Source organism: Uranotaenia lowii, chromosome 3 (assembly GCF_029784155.1).
Source record: "Uranotaenia lowii strain MFRU-FL chromosome 3, ASM2978415v1, whole genome shotgun sequence".
In the NCBI taxonomy this organism is placed as follows: Eukaryota; Metazoa; Arthropoda; class Insecta; order Diptera; family Culicidae; genus Uranotaenia; species Uranotaenia lowii.
The window spans coordinates 29339408-29354520 of record NC_073693.1 but is presented as its reverse complement, the minus strand read 5'-3'; the positions used below and the strand labels follow the sequence as shown (position 1 = coordinate 29354520).

Here is a 15113-nt window from a genome sequence, read left to right as displayed (position 1 = left end):
TCATATAAAGCTTCATATCATCAGCATAAATTGGCACATTTGACTGCTTGAGAAGACAAGTTATAACACTTACGTATAAAATAAATAACAGGGGGCCGAGATGGGAGCCAGTTGAATTGGCTATACTAAATCTGTAAAACTGGCATCGAAGGGGTGAATAAATTTAGTTTGAATTGTTTTATGTAAATTTCGGAACCAAAAATCAAATATCCGAAAGACTACAAGATCAAAAAGCAAATTGTGGAAGATGGGAGTCATTTCACCTTTTGTAATCTTAATTTTATTGATTGTTTCGATAAAATGTTACTTCATTTATAGGTTTTGCGCAATGATATAGTAGATATGCAATAATTGCATACAAGCTTTCGGGCAATTTATTCCAATTTATTTGTTTTTCGCATTATTTTTTATATTCCCCTTCGCGCGATGTTCCAACTCCGAGTGACAAAAGAAGGATTTGAAATTTGTTCCGGCCTAGTTGCTATTATACAAATAGGAACTATCCAAGCGATTAGAATCGACACACCGTAGTAGGTTTTACAATTTTCCAAGTGTTATCATAAGCGCGGTGAGAGTCAGTTTCAAACTTCTCTCAATGGGGCGTCGCGACGCCATTCGCTCGGAGTATAACAATTTCCAACTGCACCGGAAATGCCCGGAGCCGAGTTGCATCATGAGAGCCGTTTCTGTTTGCTTTGCACCATGAACTCCAATAACCTGTTGGTCCAATTATTATTGAAATTGCACTACTGGGGAGAAGTTGTTTTTTAAGTTCTGGGACCTATCTTTGGTAAACCATTCGTAGCAAAACAGTCAAACCGGAAGGATGACAACGTGTCGTCTGTGCCTCCAGGATTTGGATCACTTGGTGGATGGAAATGGATACACCATACATAAAATACAGAATCAAATCAGTGCCGTGTTCAAGTTTGAGGTGAGTGTTGTCAATTGTTGTTATGGCGGGAACGCGTTCCACGTGTGTTTTTATTCGTAACGGTTTATGGTGTGCCCGAATGCATTTACGGTTTGATAAATGAAAGCGATTCACATTCACCTCATTATTTATTGATTGTTGTTACCATCGTTAGGACCAACCAACAACGGGTTTCACTTTCTTTTTCTTTGCGGAAGTTTGTTTGGGTGGCGGTTCGATTGGTAGGGAATAAATATTAATCAGTGGGTTGGGATTTTTCGAAGGCACAGAAATTTATTGGTTTGGCCTATTTTTTTTAAACATGATACAAATTAATTACCCCTGTAGCGTTGAGAATAATTTCTCATCTGCATATACATTAACATTAAGTAGGTGTTTGCGTTGTTAGTGAAATCAGAGTCGAAATACACTAAGAGCAAGGAAAACGTGATAGAAATTTTGTCACTTTTTGCACGTTTTGAAAAATTTTCCATGCAAAAACATTCTCAAGATCTGCGACCTTCAAGTTTTTTAACAACACGTGTTGTAGTTTCGCATGCTGTGATGCAAAAATAGAAATATTTCTATCACATACGGCTGAAATAGGAACAGTGCTGTAAAAAAATACGCCGCCAGATCTTGAAAACAGTTTTGCATGGCAAAATTTTTGAAATGTCTTAATTTCTACCATTTTTTCCCAACACCAGTGAATTTGCCCTAGCTTATGCGATATTTTTCCTTCTCCATACTTTTAGATAATTACCGATCCACGATTATCCGAAGCAGTTTGTTCCTGTTGTATTGCCTTGATTGAACAATTCTACAATTATGTTGAAAACGTGCACCAAAATCAGCTGCAGCTTTATGCGCAGTTGAACAAGAATTGTCTGCTAGCTTCCTCTGAAACTACGGAACGAAACTCTATTGATGTTAAAGACGGGGGTTCCGAATCACCACCACCACCTCCAGGAACACCGGATGGACCGTCATCTTCGTCTTCCTCGGAAAATCGTCATGGAACTCAAGCATCGGAGTCCCCAAAAGTGGAAGAACAAACGAAAGGAAAAGCTTCGGTCACCAACAAGAGTCGATTTCAGAAAAACCTCATCAGTCGACATTTGAACATGAGCTGTGACATTTGCAAGCAAGACATGTATACGTACACGAAGTTGGAGAGTCACTTCAAAAAGTGTCACGGAGGCAGGTGCTACATCATATGCTGTGCCCAGAAGCTGACTACGGAAAACATGATCGCTCAACATCTGGAGAAGCACATGGTTCGAAGCAATCTCAACAGTGCGATGCAGCAGACATCGAACTGGAAACTGAGGGTGTTCAAGGTCTTCGGTTCGATATTGGAGGACTTTGAAGAAGCTTTGGGCGATTACGAACCGCTGCCAAACATGGAGCTGGCACTTGAAGGAGATTCAGCTGAGCAGCAAAAGTTGTACGATGTTCAAGATTTCTTGGTTAAGAAGTACTTCCAGCTGAATTGTGAACTGTGTGACAGCGAACTTGTTGATCAGGATGAGCGAAGGCGTCATTTCCGGCAGCAACATCCGAAGGAGAAATATTTTGTTTCCTGTTGTGGTGAAAGATTTTCGCAGCGGATAAGTATAATGAGACATTTGAACAAACACTGGAAGATGGTTGACAAGGTGGCTCAAGAACATACCTATGCCAAGATTTGTCGCCAGGAGTCCGAAGATGTACTCCAAATGAAAGGTGATTGGAAGCAAAAATTACGCTCGACCTATCATCCGTTGATGTATGACTTCCGAGAAGACTTAATCGAAGGAGGTTATTCTCCCCCTACCAAGGTCCCTTATGCTAAGTTCAACGAAATGCAGAAACAACTTTTTCAAATGCAGGACTTCCTGATAGCTAAACATTGTCCGCTGAAGTGTGATCTCTGTGGGATAGAGATATCCACCTACATCGGTCGACGAGAGCACTTTCGAATAGGTCATCCAAACCAATCTCTATACGTTCAGTGTTGTGGAAAGAAAATCTCTACCAGATATCGAATAATACTACACCTGGTACGTCATAGGGAAGGATTACCGAGTGCAACTGCGGAGAAATTTGCGCCTAGAGATATACCCAACAAAGCAGATCAGGACGAGGCTCTTATCGAGAAATTCTTCCAAATGGATTGCGAATTATGTGATTACGGAGGATCTTCCTACACAGATCTTAAAGACCACTTCAAGGAGCACCACCGCAATGAGAAATTCTTCATCACCTGTTGCAACCGTCAGTTAACCAGCAAACACCACATCATGGAGCACATAGCATTTCACCAGAAGCCGGGAACCATAAAATGTGATCACTGTGAGGCGACATTCTTCAGCGAGCGATGCTGCATTGCGCACATCAAACGGAAGCACGGCACCAAGGAGGAGAAACTCTTCCAGTGTCCACACTGTCCGGAAGTTTTTGACTCCCGAAACCATCTGGTGCTGCACAGTTACAAACACGAAATGGCCCGATGTGATATTTGCGGTGTGGAAATGAATGCTCGGCAGCTAAGGGTGCACCGGATTAATGTTCACAAGTTGGGTGAGGAAGTGGTTTGTAACATGTGCGCCAAAGTGTTTCACTCTAAGCCAGCTTACAATCGGCACTATCGGGTGGTTCATTTGGGTATCAAAAAGAAGAGCAAAAAGAAATGCAAAGCTCAGAAACGGAGTCTTTCGCCCAAGTATGACGGATCCGAGTTAGGGTTGAGCTCCAATGATTCCATTATTCCCGATACGATGGCTGTGCAATTTTTAAATGGTTGATAGTATAATAGTTTAAATATTTTTATTTCCTTAGATGGACTTAAGGAAAGAGAATGGTAGCTCCAGAATAACAACAAAACCGAAATTTCATTTACCGGAAGAACCATTTATCGGACTACTATTTACCAGCACTATTTACCGAAATTTCATTTTCCCGACTATGTATACCATTTATTGGGAAACCATACATACCAGACTATTCCATTTACCGGAAATCCGTTTCAGAAACTACTATTTACCAGATTTTAGCAGTTCCAATAAAAGGAATTCCATCAAATAGATACAACCAATCCAGTGATATTGACTGGGGTAAGTTGACATTTCTCGTAAATTTTCAGAATAAGCTAGAACAACTGCATTGGACTTTTTGAAACTTTACGTCATCTCATACTTATTGTAACCTGAGTTGTTTTACTTCAATAAAACTTTAAATCTTCATGAAATGAGTGTTGTTATTGGATTTGCGTAGGGATCTGAATGTAACGGGTGGGAACTAAAATTTTTGAATTTTTTTGAGGCCCAATGGGGCCGTTCACTCATTACGTAAGCACGATTTTAGAGATTTCCAACCCTCCCTCCCCCCCTGGTAAGACAAAGTAAGATTTTTCAAAACCCCCGCTGCCCCCCTAGTAAGATCTTACGTTTTTATTCTTTGAGGAATTGACAAGTTTTTTTCAAAAATAGCTTGAGAATATTTTACTTGCTTCAAAGCAGAGCACCTTTTAAGTAAAATTAAAAAACTGTACAAACTATACAAAACAACAGATAAATGTCATAAACGATTAAAGAAAACATTATTCAAGACGTAGCATGTTTGGGGTAACAATAATTTTCAATAAATTTCCACAATCGAATAAACAATATAAAATCTAGATTCCGATTTAAAAAAGAGAGATCAGGTTAGCACAAGGTACCATAAAAATTGTTTTGTTTTTTACCTGAAAATCATAAAAGTCTTAAAAAATTTATCAAACTTGTTAAGGTTTTTACCTGAAAATCATAAAGATCATTCTATACTACTAGAATTGGGACAAAAATGTTTAACGACAATCACGTTGTCAACTAACCTAAAAGCTCAAACTCATTCAGCGGTAAGCGATAAAGTTTTAGGATTCTTTTGATAAACCGTTTGTAAAATTTAGCGTTGGCACTGTCTATGACTGAAAAAACTGTCTAGAAATTCATTATTTAAAGCGCCTTATATTGATTTTTAAAGATTTTTATCTGGATGAAGTCATTTTCGAAATATGATGGATTCAAATCGTGGCGGCACAACGCGCCATTTTCCTTTTTGTTTCTATAAATTTCTCAATTAAAAAGATTTTTATGATGGAAAGCGAAAAGCGACGATTTTTTAATAATGTGATTTAGTGTTTTTGATAGCATGTTAGTTTGAATTGATTCTCATAAATTTTATAGAACCTGCAAATTTTTTATTAATTCAAAGACAAAAAAAAGACATTAAAAGATAAATAAAATAACATCAAAATTATCCAACAAATAGGTATAGTGAGTAAAAAAACCTGAGTAATATGGTTTCGTATGGCTGTGGCTGTGATGAATTTTTGATGTAATATTTCTTACGTAAGATTTTGAAACCTTACGGTGCGCCGTCGAAGTGTCAAAATTAAGTGTTATATCTGAGAATAAAAGCTTAAATCTGAGAGATGTGCTCCATACGGGTTGAAAAGAACTGCATCCCGGTGACGGGATGCCGCCAAACAGCTCAATAATTTTAATCAATATATTGGCAAGATATTGAAAAAAAAGTTGGAATTAAGTGTCGAAAGAAGACAAAAACCCCAGAATACACTAAGGATCAGATTTCGACTCTTAAATCACAATGCCGCTTGATGATAAAAAAAATATTTCGGACATTTTTTTGTTTTGGACGATGAAAGTTATTTTCCTTTTTCGAAGACGCACATCCCGGAAACGATCGATACTATTCCAAGGATAGTTCTACTACATCTCCGAACATTGAATACAAATTTAAACATAAGTTTGAATAGAAAGACTTAGCAAAAGTACATCGCCATTTCCGAGAGAGGTATTTCTAAGCCATGGTACAAGCCGTCTGATATGGCTACCAATCAAGGTGTTTACTAAATAGTATGTACGATCACCCAGTCTCTTGGTTTCCGGCGGCGATTGATGACGGACTTTTCCAGCAAGCGCTCCGCAAAAAGTGAGTTCGACAACAAATTTCCACGGTCCGAACAAACATCAGCTCGAGTTTTGGACCGATCGTCGAGGCATCCCATCGAGAATTCGCCGAATATATCTGATTCAAAACCAAGGTACACCCAAAATAATTTAGAAATTATTTTTACGGTATTTTTCACGTAAACTAAGATTTTGATGCATCATAACGATTCTACGTGAATTTTGTAGTAAGCCCAGTGTAGCAAGGACGTCCCGGTAGCAACTACTTAACTTCCAAATAACTGACTCATGAATTTCACGTAAAGTCTAAGCGGATGATTTCAAACCCGTTTTGTGCATTTTTCTCCAGCGTGTGGTGGTAAATTCAAATTAGAATATGGAATTGTGGTCCGTCAGCTTTGTACCATGTTGTGAAATTTTTTCAAGCCGTTGTGCCTGTTGTCATCATGATCGGATACTCAACTGTTCTGAATTTTTGTTTGGTAAGTGATAATAATTCTTAATTGTAATCAGCTTATTTTTGTTTTTCAATTTTCTGATAGCAATGGCTCTGGATACAAGTGCTTTTCCGTTGGACCTGATGATGAGCTTTCGTTCTTTGGTGGGTCTGTTCGAATTATATATTTGACGGAACACCATTTACGGAACACCATTTACGGAACAACAGATAAGGTAAATTATGTTTTATTTAAATAATACTTTTTTTTTTTTATTAATGTATACTATTCAATTTTCACATTATTTCAAAAAGAAAACTGCGTGAAAGTGTTGTTTATACTTAAAAGTGTAAGGTTAAGATGTGCGTAAAATAAAGTTTGTTCACAACTAGATATAGTTTTTTTTATCATTACCAAAAATGAAAAAAAAAACAGGATGAAAAAAAAACACCCTTACTTTCATTCGTGTTGATCTTACAGTTTCGGCAGAGGAAATCTGCCGCTCCGTCGGCGAAACTAAAACAGTTTGTTTTGGTTCCGCATGCTTTGAGTCAATTCGCTATTGAAACAATAGCGGTGATGATTGATGATGACAGCTGATGATGGTAAACACGGTACAAATGTTTACATCATCACACTGTGAAGCCAAACAACTCAATTTAGGTTCGTGGTAACTCACCAGTGTTGCCAGATATTCTGAGTGGTTAGCTCAGAATATCACACGAAATTGAGAAAACTAATAAGTGAGGATATCACTTCAGTGAATAATGTTAATAACTATCGCTTATGTTATACGTAGTTATTTAAGGACTTGACGAACAAAACGAATAAAGATTAACTCTATTCCACCACTTAAACCTGCGTTTTCAACAATTCGGATATTAAAAACATTCCTCGTGGCTTTCATAAACAACTGACAAAAAATTCACGTAAAATGTAGGTGCGTTCCATGAAGTACAAATTCTTATAGAGACGCGTTCATATATCGATTTCGTAGCATCTACGTGAAAATCAATTTGATAGAAATTATGTAGTTTTTCACGTAGCCCCTACGTGTGGATTATTTTGGGTGTAATTTATTTTTTAGGAATCCACCCATCCGAAAACTTCCCCAGCCTAACATACGCCCTAAGACCCAGGAACAAAGACCACGTCTAAGCGAAATCGTCTTTTCGCTTAGGCATTTCTGTGTATACGATCAGTGAATGCAGCTTTAGCATTCAAGCAGTGCCTGTGAAAGTTGCTAATAATTCAGTAGGCGTTTGTTTTTGTCATTTCTGCAAATTGTGAATTAGGATTCGAAAAAAAAAATCGCTAAGACTGAACGATTATTCAAAGGGGGAACGTAATTTCCTGAGGATTTAATTTATGACAAAGTATGACAAATTTAATAAAAATATGACGACAATCTGATAAATATGACAAATGTGGTAAAAATATGGCGAAAATCTGACAAATATGATAAAACTATGACGGAAGTCTAAAAAATATGACAAAAATATGATAAATGTGGTAAAATATGACAAAACTTTAACAATAAAATGACAAAAATCCGACAAAACTATGACATAAATATGACAAATGTGATAAAAAATGATCCGACGGGGTTCGTTTCACCACCAAAAAAAACATGTGTTTTTGCAGATTTATAAAATGGTTTTTTTAACAGATTTTTAACCCCTGATGCACATGCGTACGATAAGAGAAGAAGTTCCTATGTGTGAGTGCAGTTGTTCGAAAATTGTTGGTTTTGGGCGTTAAAAAAAGTGATTTATTGTCACTGTTTCTATCATAACTCTTAAAGGAGTTGTTGGCCCACTTTGGTGTATTCAGATAAAAGTTGTGAAACTAATAGGACTATAAAATGGGAAAATGTTTCGAAATTTTTGGTGGTGCAGACGGTATTTTCGGACGTTGTTTTTAACATATTTACTATATTTTAAACCGAAAATAAATAGATAATTTTTCTTCGTTATATTAATAGAATATTTAGTTATTAAAATTTTAATGCGTGTTGATGTGCTATGTTATATTCTACGTTGAAAATTGACAAAGTTATGGGCATTAGAAAAGGGGGTAATTTTTTTCAAAAAAAAAAAAAAAACTTCAACGTTATCTAACTCAAAAAATAAAAGTTTTAGAAATTTGTAAAAACACACGTTTTTAAAGCTGCTGAAACAAAACACTTTTAAATTTTGGTAAAAATTCTTAAGACCCCCGGCGCAAATTGTCAGATAATAAAAAAAAAAATCCCATTAGTATGACAAAACATACAAAAATTATGACGAAATTTTGACAAATATGATAAAAATATCAAAATTATGACAAAAATATGATATAAATTTAACAACAAATTGATGAAATTCTGATAACCTTATGAAGAGATTAATCATCGTAATGTATGTTTGTTATTTAATTTATCAGCTTTATCGGTGAAAAGTAATGTCTTTTTTAGTAGGGGCATCTTAAGATAATGAAGTTTTATAGAGGTGCAAAAAAATGAAAGATAGTGAAAATTTCATTTTCACCATCTTTCATTTCTTCTAACCTTCTATCCATCTATCAAATTTCATTATCTTAAGATGTCCCTACTAAAAAGGACATCACTTCTCACCGATAAAGCCGGTATATTAAATCACATTCTGATAATCCTTCGTCAAAAATATGACAAATGTGATAAAAGTAAGACAATATTATGACATCAATCTGACAAATATGACAAAATTATAACAAAAAATCAACAATAAAATGACAAAATTATGACAAATGTGGTAAACATATGGCAACAATCTGGCAGATATCATATATTTTTGTCATATTTGTGCAATTTTGTCATATTTTTAAACAGGCGGATTATTGTCATTTTTATTTTCAAACTTTTGTCATATTTTTATCATAATTTTGTCATAGTTTTCAAATTTTTGTCAAAATTCTGTCATATTATTACCACATTTGTCATAATTTTGTCATTTTATTGTCTATTTTTGTTATAATTATGTCTTAATTTCATCTTATTTTTATCACATTTATCAAGTTTTTGACAAAGGTTTGTCGGATTTTCTCATTTTATTGTCAATTTTATGTCACAGATTTTTTTAAGTAATTCATTTTATTGTCATACCACTTATATTTTTGTTATTGTATTGCCAATATTTTATCATAATCAAAAGCTTTTGAAAAATTGGCTTATAGCACAAGAAAATTTTATGTAAAACTAGAAGACAAAATCTTTTAGTTTAACGGTTTTGTGCAACTCTGGGGAATGATCCATTCTGGAAAATTCGAAATTTGATTTCGACTAGTGTTTGTCTTTCTGAGGAAAAATCATTCAAAGCACACGTTTTCGGTAAAATGGAATACAGTCTGGCTCCGCATGATGATAATGATTTTGCTTATCATCAATCTTAATTTCTTGTGTAAAAGAAACTCAAATTGAATAACTATCATTTTCGATTTTTGGTATCCTTAAATGAGATTCAAAATTATGTATGTATGTGTTTCAATAACAAAAAGATGTTTCAAGTTGGATATCGCCTGGATTTTGGATTGAAAATTTTGTAACTAAATGTCTGGATTTTGCCAAGTTTTCTATAGAAACTTTAAATAATTTAAGAGAAAAAATGTTGCACACTTACATACATTTTTTCACTAATGAAATCAGAGCAACAATTTAATTTGTTCATGCTGTAAAGGCAAAAAACCATGGTAAAAAAAGACAACCCAAGCAACCAGAATTCCCTTAAAAAGGTTCCATAGAAGCTTAATCAGCTCTCGTTTCTGTCTGAAGAGAATGCTAATCAGCCCAAAATTGAAGTTCTTAAATTTAATTTGAAGTTCGTTTAATTTGCTGAAAAGAATGCTATTCAGCTTTTGAGAGAATGTCATAAAACTTATACGCGCCGAAAAAAAAAATCTGGTTGAAAGATTGCTCTAACAATCAGATTACTCATTGTTAGGTTGCCGGTCTATCATGGTCTATCTCATTGATTTAAATTATATGGTTTTGATTACAAATCCTACTTACGCCTAGAGAATCGAACCCTTGCTCTCTAGGTTGCAATGAAACTCACCATCTTGTTCATTTGTGTAAAACATCAAAGAATCACATGTTGATCTTAATGATAACTTAATAAAATAATGAGTTAGAAACTAGTTAAATCTACAAAGTTCCCGAAACCATTAATGCTTCTCGACCAATCCAGCAATAGTTCATTGCCACTGTAATAATTGGTATTTAAACTTAATGTCATTTAAGATTATTGAATAGGTTGGTCAATAGATTGTACCTTATTTCGTTCAAAGGACTTTCAGTACACTTAATGAATAATTACAAAAATTCTCATCATCAAAAATTTATTCGAATATCTTAACATTGATAAGAAAAAATCGTAAAAAAAATTCTTGAATTCCGTTTGTAAATATCAGTACTAATATAAACAAAACGAATACCATGACAAAAATTGACAGACATTTTTGGACATGTCGCTTAGAATTCCCAAATAGGTTCTTTAAAACACCAAGAAAAATCTTAAAGGTTTGTTAGAAAGTGCTTAGCGAACGCAACGCACCTTCTTCAAAATCGCTTAGAAGTTCCGTTATCGATATTTTAACCTTTCAAAAGACGATGGAAGTTCCTGACTAACTTTAACGTGACATGAGTCACCTGAAGCTCCCGTAAAACATTATGTTCAGAAAATAGGCTACTCTCACGTGTAAACAACTCGATTGAATGTAAACTGGCTATCTTCGAACAGCGTGGAAGGCAATGACCTTTGCCCGCGTAAGCTAATGCTGCATAAACCGAGGCTCACTAGATGGATAGCAATGCCGTCATTATCGGGAATATATAACCCTTATGTTATTGTACACCGTGGGTTAGGCTTTCATAATTCCAACCATATTAACGCGCCGACTTCCGACAAAGGAAAGTGAAGTACTAGATTGTCGGAAGTATGTGTTTTGTTGTCAGTTCACCACCGACGTTTCTAAAAATTTTATTAGGATCCACAATAATACAATTTTGAACTACCGTCAAACGGGGCATCATGCAACAGCGGGGTTCGATGCAACATTTATATAATACTACATTGAATCAATTTTCAATTTAATGTATTGTAATAAAGTTATATTTTATTGATAACAAAGTGATGGTGACATAATTTCTCGCATCTTAAGCTAGTTGTCTTAAGTTTTTTATTTTTATGTAAAATTTGAAAAATCGAGCAATAAATGTACAAATTTTAACATTTTTTGATGCCGAAAAAAACTTTACCCAGTATGACGGATCGGCTTGATAAAATTACCTACAAACTTTTTACAGGTTTCCTCATGTTATACCAACATTGTTAGTGTAAAAATATTTTTCGAACAATCACCCAATTTTTTTAAATGAATATTTTTAAAATTCAGTTAGGTGTCTGGGGTTAAATGCAACAAAATGTTGGAATATGAATGTTTTGAATCACGCGTTTGTAAACATTAAAATTTCATTCATCCAAACATTTATTTTCATGATTTCAGCTTTTAGAATTTTTTGTAGTATTATTTAACCCCTAAATGTATGCAGCATCCTTATTTTCAGAAAAAATGTGAAAATTTGTTTTTACAGACCCAAAAACTACTGCAATTGGTGTTGACATGCGTAATGGTCTTTAAGGCATCGCAAATATATTAAAAACTATGAATTTTCGTACGTGTTCATAAGATTTTTCATTAAAAACAAAGTTTGTTGCAAGTTACCCCATTTTCTAAGGAGTGTGAAAATCGCATGTTTTTAGAAAATTAAAAAAAAAAATGAAGAAACCAATAATTTTTTTAACTACGCCAATTTAATGTCCCAGCATCCTTAAAACTTTTGATGCATAAAGGATACGATTAACTGTGAAAATAAGTTTTTTAGAAGCCATTAAAGTTGAAAATTGTTGCATGTTGCCCCAGTTGACGGTACCCTTATGAGCATGCACCTGCGAACAATTTTCACAAATAATTTTGTTAGATTCTACTATTTCTGCATCCAATTTCACTTTCTTAACGATTGCGATTAAGCAAACCTATCATTTGAACAAATTGATTTGATTTCTCAATTTGGTCCGAGGGAACTGCACGCTAATAAACGGAAAGTGATTGCAACTGTCCCTTCAATTGAACCACAACCATTCCAGGCCCCAGATAGATACGTCTACTTTCCGATATGAAAAAGTTTAATGAACCTTTTGGAGCATTTGTCGTTACTTTCTTAACAGTATTTTGTCAAGGATCTATGGACGGTCCAGATTTTGCCTCGCCAATAGAAGCTTTGTTGAACCACTGGAATCGTCCAGGGGTTGTGTCGCTCGTTTGCAGCGGATGGAGTATTGAAAGACAACAAGTTTTCTTGAAAAACATGTTCAACGGTGGAAAACTAAGCCATTCTCGAAATGAAACTGAAGCCTTCAGTTCAGTTGTTCTACTGGATCTATCTTTCGGAATAAATTGTGAAATCGATTTTGCTATCATGAATCAGACACAGGTGGTTTTCTTCAATAGTTCTGGACTTGGCAGGGTTTCAGCGGAGAAGTTGACGAAATTGATTCAAAACTATAATATGATAAAAGTCAACAATTTATATCATCTGATCAACGAAGGAGATTGTTTTAAAATCGAGAAAGTTCTAAAGTATTCCGCAGAGGACCCGTTGAAAACACTCACTTATGGATATTGGGGTTCTGGAAGAGGACTACGTGTATTACAAAACAACTACAACCAGTGGAATTTGCACGGTAAAACCTTGAAAGCTTCGATAGTTTGTGCGGGTACGGAAGATCCTTTAACGGAAGTTAACCGGGTATTTACAGCACATTTGGTACACATGTTGAATGTGAAAATTTCCTTCCGCTGTGCATCGGATTGGGAAAATTGATTGGTACAAGACCTGCAAAACGGTGTGTCTGACATAGGAATCACTCCAAGCTATATGTCTACTGAACGCATCCAACGCGTTCGTTTCCTTAGCATGACCGGCCCACTGAACTACAGATTTGTGTTTCGATCCCCGAAACTTTCCTATACAGACAACGTATTTGCCTCGGCGTTCCACCGAAAAGTTTGGCTCTCAACTTTGGTCATAATATTGATGGCTGCCGCTGTTGAAGTGACCATCAATAGTGTCGAGCGTCGAATGACCCTGGTCAGGGATCGTCATCTGCGAAAGGTTACGTTCAGTGAAGCTCTGCTCAGTATGATCAGCATCGTAGGTCAACAGGAAGCACTGGTCAATACGCGAAGTCTTTCATCCAGAACCCTCAACATGATGATGCTGATTAGTTTGATGTTCCTGTACATCTGCTTCTCGGCTAACATAGTGGGATTGATCCAATCACCCTCGAGCCGTATTCGAAGCCTGGATAGTTTGTTGAATTCCGGAATGATTTTGGCGGCTAACGATGATCGAATCAATAGAATTTTCATGACGGTATGAAGTGGTCGATAGCGTTAGTTTCTACAGTTTTTACAACATTTCTGTGTTTTTCTTTAACAGAATCAATCTGACCCTACTCGAAACGCTATTTACACGAAAATTCTCGAAGAAAATAATTTCATTTCAATTTCGGATGGCTCGGAACGCATTCGACAGGGTTTGTTTGCCTTCCACGGGGAAACATCGGACATCTACAGGTACATGCTCGATAACTATCGAGAGGAGGAAAAATGCAACCTGCAAACGCTGGATTTTCTTCCCAAACTGGATGGATACTTCTCAATGGCCAAGGATTCACCATATCTGGAGCATGTTAAAGTTGGGTAATATCCTGGGTAAAATTTACATCAACAAACGAATTAAGTCGTCGTTCCATTCCGTTTCAGATTGTTAAAGCTTCGTGAGCGTGGCTTTCAACAGCGGGAGCTGATAGCCCACTCGAATCATCGACCGCCGTGCATTGGTGATAGCGTTTTTGTGCCGGTTTCTATGATCGATGCCCTCTTTGCTATCGAGCTGATGGCCTGGTCTGTTGGATTGGCCGTCGTGGTTTTTGGAGCTGAGCTGGCAGAGCAACGTTACGGGTTTTTTGGCTCAATTCGTCGTTGGCTGAAGTGCTCTGCGCGAGATGCATTATTTATGAGAAGTCGGAACGTCTACGATAATTAATTTTCTTGTAAATTTAATTCCTTTTGAAAATTTGTCAAATTACCAATTTAAATTCAAGATTGGCTTATTCACAATACTTATCAAATAAATATTTGTCAAATTAAGCTCCAGGAAAAGCCGCCAAAGATGTTTGAATAGATACAAAGGGTATACAAAATCAAAATACATCGCAGAAAAATACTGTTGAAAAATAGGCATAGTCGATCAGCCAACCTTCACAATATAAAATATAAACTAACCCATAAAATTTTTTGACCATTTATTTCAATATTATAACCGAACGATCGTTTCTTATGTTTAACTCTGGGGGGGGGGGGGGGGGGGGTAGGGTCTAACGGGTATAAAAAAAGTACCATTTTCACGATTTTTTTCTGGAGCTATCGTTCAAATAAATGTATTCAATTTTTTTGCATTATACAAAACATTGTTAAAAGAACATTTAGTAATTTTTTCGTAGAAAAATATTGAAAAATGAGCCGGTGACGGAGCATTTTCGAGGATGCCTTTTAGAAAACAGGATTTGCGGTGGACACTGTATCTCAGCACAGAATCATCTGAGGTCAAAAAATCAGAGCAAAATATTTTAAATAGATGTTTTTCTGGACCCCAACGTTTTTATTTAACTTAAAAATATTTTTATGAAATTTTTGTGGCTGTTTGAAGTAAACACTACGATTTTTCACTTA

General features: G+C 35.7%; 2 protein-coding genes across 2 annotated transcripts; both read left to right on the top strand.

Moving 5' to 3' along the window:
* Positions 1-522: 522 nt before the first annotated feature.
* On the top strand, positions 523-4041 carry LOC129756361 (zinc finger protein 569-like). The gene is made up of 2 exons (XM_055753218.1): positions 523-934; positions 1669-4041. The coding sequence occupies exons 1-2, from the start codon at positions 827-829 to the stop codon at positions 3697-3699; spliced, it is 2139 nt and encodes a 712-aa protein (XP_055609193.1). The 5' UTR covers positions 523-826; the 3' UTR covers positions 3700-4041.
* A 9118-nt stretch (positions 4042-13159) lies between these two features.
* LOC129757150 (uncharacterized) lies at positions 13160-14641 on the top strand. Its single transcript, XM_055754276.1, has 3 exons — positions 13160-13752; positions 13819-14081; positions 14145-14641. The coding sequence occupies exons 1-3, from the start codon at positions 13255-13257 to the stop codon at positions 14425-14427; spliced, it is 1044 nt and encodes a 347-aa protein (XP_055610251.1). The 5' UTR covers positions 13160-13254; the 3' UTR covers positions 14428-14641.
* The last annotated feature ends 472 nt before the right edge of the window (positions 14642-15113 follow it).

Excerpts from the sequence above, each read along its gene's own strand:
- LOC129756361 (XM_055753218.1), top strand. The coding sequence starts at position 827 with ATGACAACGTGTCGTCTGTGCCTCCAGGATTTGGATCACTTGGTGGAT. Across the intron at positions 935-1,668 it reads GTGCCGTGTTCAAGTTTGAG|ATAATTACCGATCCACGATT; the intron begins GTGAGTGTTGTC and ends CCATACTTTTAG.
- LOC129757150 (XM_055754276.1), top strand. The coding sequence starts at position 13,255 with ATGTCTACTGAACGCATCCAACGCGTTCGTTTCCTTAGCATGACCGGC. Across the intron at positions 13,753-13,818 it reads TCAATAGAATTTTCATGACG|AATCAATCTGACCCTACTCG; the intron begins GTATGAAGTGGT and ends TTTCTTTAACAG. Across the intron at positions 14,082-14,144 it reads CTGGAGCATGTTAAAGTTGG|ATTGTTAAAGCTTCGTGAGC; the intron begins GTAATATCCTGG and ends ATTCCGTTTCAG.